The sequence below is a fragment of the Acanthopagrus latus genome, chromosome 23, assembly GCF_904848185.1.
Source record: "Acanthopagrus latus isolate v.2019 chromosome 23, fAcaLat1.1, whole genome shotgun sequence".
Classification (NCBI taxonomy): domain Eukaryota; kingdom Metazoa; phylum Chordata; class Actinopteri; order Spariformes; family Sparidae; genus Acanthopagrus; species Acanthopagrus latus.
In genome coordinates this window covers 4,005,019-4,013,977 of record NC_051061.1, presented here as the reverse complement: position 1 = coordinate 4,013,977, position 8,959 = coordinate 4,005,019, and the positions used below count along the sequence as shown (strand labels likewise).

At 43.5% G+C, this 8,959-nt stretch overlaps 1 protein-coding gene across 1 annotated transcript in view; it reads right to left on the bottom strand.

The window, feature by feature from the left end:
* Positions 1-341: 341 nt before the first annotated feature.
* Positions 342-8,959, bottom strand: part of carhsp1 (calcium regulated heat stable protein 1) — a 31,323-nt gene continuing 22,705 nt past the window's right edge. The window contains exons 2-5 of the mRNA XM_037089118.1: positions 5,670-5,841; positions 3,635-3,743; positions 2,437-2,559; positions 342-1,231 (exon numbers count right to left, since the gene is read on the bottom strand). Of these exons, the coding sequence (XP_036945013.1) occupies positions 1,069-1,231; positions 2,437-2,559; positions 3,635-3,743; positions 5,670-5,763 (489 nt within the window). The 5' untranslated portion in view covers positions 5,764-5,841 and the 3' untranslated portion in view covers positions 342-1,068. The remainder of the gene's footprint in view (positions 1,232-2,436; positions 2,560-3,634; positions 3,744-5,669; positions 5,842-8,959) is intronic.

The window sequence follows — 8,959 nt, the reverse complement described above, 5'->3', positions numbered from 1 at the left end:
TATTAATGTTTACAACATAACAGTACATGAAATACCTTATAGAAGCTTTCTTCCAGCTCGGCACAATAAATAATAGCCTTTTTTAAAAAAAATCTTGACACTCTGCACATAATGATGGATGTGATGGGGGGCTTTACAATCTGTTCAGTGTGAGACAGCCTCTGACTGTAGACTCTTGATTACAGTGAAGGGAAAAACTCCGCCCACAAAGCCAGGATGCAACACCTTTGGTGACCCAGTCGGCTCATTCAGTGATTTAGGGAGAGGTTAACATGACATTAGTCCTTATTTTACACAATTTCTGATGACTAATGATAACAACAACACAGAATACACTAAGATGCACTGGTTGAAAATGATTTTATTCACTCATAAGCACCCACACATGATCAAACACAGATGATAAATTGGCATAAGTAGGCACAAACAGAGCTGTCAGTTCTCTGGGTAGAAGTAGGCACACAGTACACCTGGAAAATGAGCCCCTGGTGCTGGACAGTGTTATATGAAGAGCTCATACAGCAGGACGCTGTGTTCCTCAACACTTTCCACATCAGGAAAAAGTGCTGCTGAAATTAATTTCCTCATCAAATGCAACACAATTCTAACAATGCGGCGTCAGATTCGAGCACAGGGGGTCTAAAGATCGAAGCAGGAAACCTATTGTTAGAAGTCTCTCTATGATAAACATCTCCCGTGTAATCATCTGTCCATTCATGTATCTATTCAACAGTCAAACCAACTATGTGTTTCCCCAAAATATAGTAACTTGGTTCCCAGCAAGAGCAGAGGAATTCTCCTGTGTTTCAACGCAAGTAAACTGTGAGATGATTCAGATTTCCCTCTGACTCAACCTTTAATAGTCACCTACACATCCGCCATGTCTGCTTTGACCTTCCTTGGAGTTCTTACACAAGGAAAACTAACATCGCCTGGGTTTCCTCAGTCCACTGCGACTGGCACCAAACCTCTTTAGAAATCCTCCCTCATGATCCTTCCATCCCTCCCAATTTCTTCCCTTTGTCCCTTCCCTCCCGCCTCAGCCCCACCCCCTGCTGGGCTCAGCGCTCAGCTGCTGACGACGCGTCCCGCCCAGGTCTCGTGTTTGGTTCCTGGCTTGAGGTGGGTTATGGTCACCTCCACTGCCTGGACCTTCTCATGTTTGGGAGGGATGGAGCAGAGCTTGTAGGACACCTCGTCGCCCTCAATCGGCACATACTCGCCCTCGATGCTGGAGGAGACAGAAAGAAATGGAACAGGTCGGAAGGTTACAAACGATGAAACAGAGCTCCTCTTCTTTGCCCTGCACACAGATATTTGCAGCAGAAATGAAAGCAAGTGATGATGTTTTTTCAGTTGGACATATTGACCTAGGAGACAAGGAGGTCATTTAAAGGTAAAGCGACATGGCAGAGGGTTTCCAAATCCAGCCGAGAGGCTCCATTTATGAAGCATAATCAGAATATTTTAAACATCTGGATGGTTAGAGGAGTCTTCAATGATGCTTGAAATAACTTCAGAATGGCAGTAAGTGTTATTAAACCTCCCTCTTGATCTTTCAGAGTAGATGGGCAATCATCTTCCAGAAAGGGACCACTGTGACTCAAGTGCAATACAGGGCCAGTCTGCCATGAGACTCAGTAACTGCGCGGTGCAGAACAACTTCCCCCAGAAATAGAATGGTACTAAGAATATTATGCAATATTCTATATAATATGACAAAACAATATTTCTACAGCTTTTTCAGATTTAGCGCGTGCGTGTGCACGCACACACACACACACACACACACACACACACACACACACACACACACACAGAAAGAGAGACTTCGTGAACTGTTTGACAGTACTTTTTAATTCTTTTTGCTGGTGTGTTTTTAAGTGTTTAACTGTGTGTGTGTACACTGCTGACGCATAAATCTGTGGGTGATAACAAAGGCACCATGGTGAAGGTCATCAGATATTCCGCTGTCCTCCTACACAATGGCAGCTACCATTGCTGTGTGTGTGTGTGTGTGTGTGTGTGTGTGTGTGTGTGTGTGTGTGTGTGTGTGTGTGACATAGTTTGTTTTCAGTGATTAAAACCAAAGCGTCCCTTGCACTCATCACACCAGAGACAATGAGGAAACACACACTCACCCTCAAGTTTAACCACAGAGCAGTCTCAATGAACCACTGTGTGCGTGTGTGTGTGTACATAAACATACAGTAAACACCAATTTCCTTTCATTTCACATCATTTCCACAAAGCTTCATCAACACAAGGAAGTTCAAACAGAAGCCTCTCGGAATATGATCATCGTCCTCCTGCATGTCAAAGGCTCTTTGGCTCTCACAAGAACGGCAATGCAGGAAGACGCAACTATACACTCTCCTGACACAGACTCCTCGTGAAGCTCACACACATCATCCTACTCATGAAACGCACACTTACTCTGAGATGTGGACAAAGATGTCTTTGCCCCCGTCTGATGGCGTGATGAAGCCGTGGCCTTTGGAGCGGGAAAAACACTTGCACACACCGTGAAACAGCGGACCCTCTGATGCACGGGCCGTCCTGCACACACACACACACACACGCACACACACACAGAAAAAGAAGAGGTTGGGAGGATACAAAAGTGAGTGGTGAAGAGAGATCAGTGATGTTGGAGCATCAGCCCAACACCGTCATTCACCGGTTACATAAAATAGATCAAATGAAACGCTGAATCAGCATTCACATTGATCAGTCAAACACTTCCAGTCACGCGACAGTTCACAAGACAGAACTTGTTCACCGTTTGAGGCAGCGGAACACAACACTGACTGATGCCTTTAAACACATCATCCAGGGCAGCTTTAGCACTCATCTGGAGCTGTGTTATCATTCCCAGTGTTACTATGAGAGCCAGAGGATCCGCCTCGATATATAAAAATAAATAAAATAAACTCGGCTTTTTCAGCATAGTGGATGAAATATTGTTTTTTCTGACTGAGTGTACTGTCAGCTCGGGTGTCTGTGCGGACTGAATTTTGCTTCCTTCTTTACTTTGTACCTGGCTGCGCACATCCTAATGTCTGCTTATAAGGAGCGATAACTGCTCCAAAATAAAGTGTCCTGCACTTCTTGAAAGCTTCCACATTTTTTTTTTCCAGAGTACACTCTCTGACAAGTTCTGCCACATGGATATCTGGTCCAGGGATTGACCTATATATTGTTTTTAGGGCTGATTAGCCATCAAGGAGACTGTCGCCAATAGTAGGAAGTGATATACTGTACATAAGCAGTAAAAATAAAGATGTTCAATTTCCTGAAGTACTAGTCCATTTTTAGGCACTTATGATAGTTGAGTATTTCCATCTTCTGCTATATACACTTCTACACTTATTTGATAACTTTAGATACCATCTACCCCTTGAGCTGATCATGCTGCGGTGTCCAACAGGAACAGAAATCACATGAGACAACTTAAATGAACGGGGCGAGACTGCCCTCACTGCATTCAAGAGTTCCCTTACACTTGAACTGCAGCAGCTAACATTACAGTCGCTCCATCGCACTATTTCATTCCATGTGATGCGATGGTTTGCACGTGCCCATGCGTGTACGTGTGTGTGTGTGTGTGTGTGTGTGTGTGTGTGTGTCTCACGCTGAGCAGGTCCTGGTTCTGCGTGTGGGCAGAGGGCTGGGGATGAGGTAGCCTCTCATGGGGGAGGGCGAGCGGTCTCTGTGTCTGCAGGGTGGAGGATGCAGGGACTCTGATGGGACACCAACCAGCATGTTACATCATAAAGAACAGCACATGGGAAAGGACCATTTACAAATCAGAAGGACTGAACAGATGGGTTGATGACACAATAAAGAGGAGGTCGACATACTTGCGCTACCACTGTTCTGTACATACACAATATCAAAGCTGCTACCTCCTAGTGACATCATCATTTTAATTAACACATGTACAGGTGTGGTCATATATATATAGATACACATGTAAATACGGTAAATACAGTCATTGTGCTTTCTTTTTGTTGTTTTGACATTTTTTTTCTTGTCCATTTAACTTTTTGTATCAACAGGTGTAAAAAATATGAACAATGGGAAAAAAAATGCACCTAAACAAAGAAGATATCTTATGGCTGTACTGAAATATGAACTTACACACATGGCAGTATGGTACATCACTGTATCATTCCATACTTCTACCTCAGCACTTCTAGGTAACAATATGAGACAGACAGGCTTTGTTATTTCATCAATTAAAGATAAATCCCCATAAACAACGTATTATTACATCATCTTCTGAATGTTTCCTTTGTTCTACTCCTAATTGCTGCTATATTCCCCTCTGTTGCCCTCAGTACAGTACAGACCTTCTCTTATAAACACGGTGTACCCACAACGTAGACAAGATCAAATTGAGGTACGTGTGGTGTCTAAGAGCTTTTATCCTTGTTTAACGTCATTACTTTTCCCACAAATATAATCTCAACAGAATCATGCTCTGACAAATATGTCAGTAAATTCAAGGTGTCTGTACTTGTACCTGTACTTTTGGTCTTTGGCTAAAGAACTCGTGCGGGAAGAGCAGAGAACATTGTGAATAAGTGAGGTAAGTTGAACAGTCAAGGTGAAACGGGCAGCAAGAAGACACTTGTCTTGTTACTTGCTGCTCCCTGAAGTGGTCGTTGAATAAATCACCTTGTATATGACAGTTTAAGCGTTACAGTACAGCTGCGTTACAAAATGGCTAGATTCTTGTTGGTTTATGTATCGCTAAGGGCCTACATCAGCTGAAGACCCCCGAGATGATAATGTGACTTCCATCAGGGTTGATTCACCCTCTGACGTCGTAATCCTTAAAAGGTACAGTTTGTAAAATTTAGGGCCATTTGTGGGGATCTTCTGTCAGAAATGGAATACGGTATGTTTTCATTAGTGTATCATCACTTGAAACTAAAATGTTGTTTTTTTCCGTATCAAATATGAGCCTTTAATATATACAGAGGAAGCTAGTACCCCTCAACAGTCTGTGATGTTGCACCGCCATGTTTCTACAGCAGTCCAGAATGGCCACCCTGGCTGTAGTGAGGGCCAATTGTATATTTCGTAATGGGTAATTTGTTCGTTGCAATCTGTAACCTTACAACTGGAGGCTCCTAATTTCCACACACTGGTCCTTTAAAGTTTTCATGAACCCAAACCATGTTATTAACTAACTTTATGGTCAGCATTCCTTCAGCAATAGCTGTCAGAGGTATTCACGTGACAATGTATTGACACTCTGTAATTAGTTCTCTCTTTATCAATTTTCATTTATTGTGGCGAGGTCTGCCATTCCCCTGCTGGACTGAAATAATACAGGAGATGATCTAGTGACTGACTGCAACTGCTTGGCATCAGTCACACAAAGATATCCTGATTTTCAGTCCTCGTCACGAGCTCCACAAGTGCTGGATTTTACAAATGCCATTTCGTCTCATCCTCGCTGACTGGTAAAGGCCAAACTCTCTTTTATTGTGAGACATTAAACTCTAGATCCAGCATTGTACAACCCTTTTCAATGGCTTAGTTGAAGACTGATCAGTGAAATAAACTCAGTGGCGTGCCCCTCAAAATAATGCTGTACATTTTCTAACTGGTGTCAGAGTAATCTGAAAAAAAAAGCAACAACGACAAGTCTTTACCTGTTGACGATGGAGAACGTGGGGATCCAGCAGAGTTCAGCGGAGGGGTCACTGGTCGTGACCCCTGGATAGGCGTGGCCTGAGATGACATCATGGAAGAGGTGGAGTCTAAGGGTGGGGAGGAAGGAGGGGGTGGGGTCACTCGAGCGGCGAAGCAGAGGATGTTAAACACCTGGGGAGAGGTGGACAGGAGGACAGATTAAGGGGCTATTTAATTGACACTTCTAACCAACATTCCCTGCTTGATGCTTTACAAACACGTACTTTCAGTCTCTTAAAAAAAAACGTCATCTTTACCTCACTTCTGCAACCCCACTACAACAACCCCACCTAAAGAAACACTCAATCAGTGACCTGCTGGTGGCATTCTCCAAACCTATGTTACCATGGCAACACCAAGTGGAGAACAGGCTGACGGTGCTGCAACCCGACAAGGACGGTGAGCAGTCCCTCATTCACCCCAGCCCAGGCTTTTACATCACTGGTCATTACATCACAGGTCAACCAATCAGGGAAATGCAGAAAAGAAAACTTCCATTGATTGTGACTTTCCGTTACTGGTGCACTGTTCAGAGGAAAAAAAGATGACAGGAAACATTGCCAGCGGCACCAGAAGGAGTTCACTGAGCTCCTGGACTCTCATCAGTATTTCTATAGTAGCTGACAGAAGTGGGGGGGACAGAGTCACTATTTTCCATTTGCTTTAAGATGATTAAGGTGATTAAAACATGGAAAAAAGCTCTATGTCCCTGATCACTCCCCGTAGCTGATGACTGTTCTTACACTAGAAATGCAAAGCTGCCCTTACAAATACATCTTAACAATGGATCAATGACTGTGCATAATGAAAGGGGTCTTTCACAGTCACAAATCCAAAGCAAACTCAGAAAACAGAACACCGAAGTCCTTCTCATCTCTACAGAGCATTTTATTGTATCGCTCATTGTTTTGGTTATCGCAAACTCTGCTCTCAGCAAACTCATTGCCAGCTGCAACAGCGGCATTTTCAGTGAATACGATTATGATAAACTCAGCATACACTACCTGCCCAGCGCCAAACAGCAAACAGAGCTACAATAGCTGGTGAAGAGAGTGGAGCATTAATCACCTATGGACCCATGTTTTATTTTACTGTTACTGGGAGTATGTGAAGAGCATCTTGGTTCTCCAAGGCTACACATGTTCCTATTAGAGTGAGGTTTGGTGGGGGAAATACCACCAAAACTGTCCGTTAACTGCCCCAGATGTCTCAAACTGAATTCACCAATTACAATACTGTCTGATTTTAACAACACAATGTAAACAAGGTGGCCAGCTGGCTGGTGGAATTCACCAGGGAGCTGAGGGTTTCTAGTGAGAAAAAACACTGTCTTTACTTGCTGTTGGCTAAATGACAGATTTCCAGAAAACATCTAAATATCACAGTAACACATGTGTTTACGGTTTAAAAAGAACAAATAAGACGGGCTCAGCCATGTGTTACCGCCTCCTGTCTGATCTCCAGTGCACAGCTGGTAGGTGCGTGGTTTGTTTACATCATGCAACAGAAGGCGTATGTATCAGATCCAGCGTGGACAGAGAGCGTCTGACATTGCATCGCCCCTGATGTCCGCATGCAGTTAGGACACAGCGTAAAGTCAAATAATAATTTTTGTGAAACGAAAAAGAATAAAAACGAGCAAAACCTAGATGGGGAACAAATGTTATACCTGCTCAACATTACCACGTTAGCGATGTAATTCCGAGCATGATAGCGCGCTGACCTAGCCTCACAGTTGTTAACGTGTGTGGACTCATTTCACTGTGCAGGCTGCATCCAGTTGGATATTATTAGCTAGCATTTTTTGTGCCAACTTGTTAGAATTAACTGCGATCAAGTTTGGAGTTCTCTGTATAAGGAAATGATCATCGTGACACATCTGTTACTTCCTGTCGCTGCCAGTTGACGGGACAGAAAAGCGGCTCTGAGAGGAAAAACATTCACCCAGGCTCGATTCAGTTTTGACAAAATAGAACAGAGACAGATCTTTGGCTTTGCGTTTGTTGTGATGGGCGTTCTATCTCTGTGGACTCTGGTAGGACGAATAAAAACAGGGAAGGAACGGCGGAGAACAAACACTGATGTCTTTTACCGGGACCGATGATGGATGGTGACAAAGACTGCAGCACGGTGCTGACAGATGTTAACAGAGTCTGTGTTTCACTGGTGTGCTCTTATCTGGAACAGGTCTCCTATCCTGTTATGTTTTTATTCATCGAGCTCAGCATACATTCACGCAGCTACACACATTGAAAATGCGAGCCTTAATAAATTTTACAGTTTCGAAACCACAGAGCAGAACAGGGCTTAACTCAATAGACACAAGGTTAATGTGATCACAGCCTCTCTGGACAGCATGCTTCCTGCTTCCTGCTGGGGGGAAGGCAGGGTTATAACAGGGGATACATACACACACACACATTCTCACATACATACACAACAAAAATATATAGACTCCCTTACTCCCTTATTTACATTGGGCTGTGTTCCACCCTTTAAATAATGGGGACACAAATCAACTCAAAACCCACGTGTGAATGAGTGTTTTTATGAATAGCACACAGCTAAAATGACCAGAGATCAAATACAAGGAAATACAAATCATCAGCCGGCGTGGAGAGAAAATCTGTAGTTGACAGAAACAACGGTGAAGGAGAGAGGGTCTTTGGAAGGAGCACAGATGGGGGAGGAGGATGAAACGGAAAAGTTGCAGATAAGCAGGAGATAATGCCTGAGGGAGGCTCGGAAAACATGATAACGTTAGTACAGATATAGCCTGTGAAGTCGTAGTCTTTTCATGCTACCTTAAAGGAACACAACGGTGATTCGCCATGCCTTGGCTGCCTAACTATTCAGAACATTGTTTTTAACATTCCTGCTGACCTTTTTCCCCAACAGCATTTTGTAACTTTTCAGAGTTTGCACCTTTCAGGTAGCAGCTGTTTTCAGTTTATCCCTGAACGGTAAGTTGATACCAAGTTGAGACCTGCCTGAGTTTGGTTATCCATCGCTGTGAACAGGTAAATGCATTTGTGTTCAAGTTGCTGTTGTGATGCAGGAAAATACTGGCAAACGATGCTTGGTGTTGCATCCAAGGATCTGGCCACTGAAAGAAGTTCTCAAGAAGAATCTCATCATGATAAAACCCAGAAACAAGGAAAAAAACTACGACTATTATTTTGATTCAAAATGAATCTCTCTCTCCCCCCCCGCTGTGATTTACACCTATTCCCCTTACTACACGTCTTGT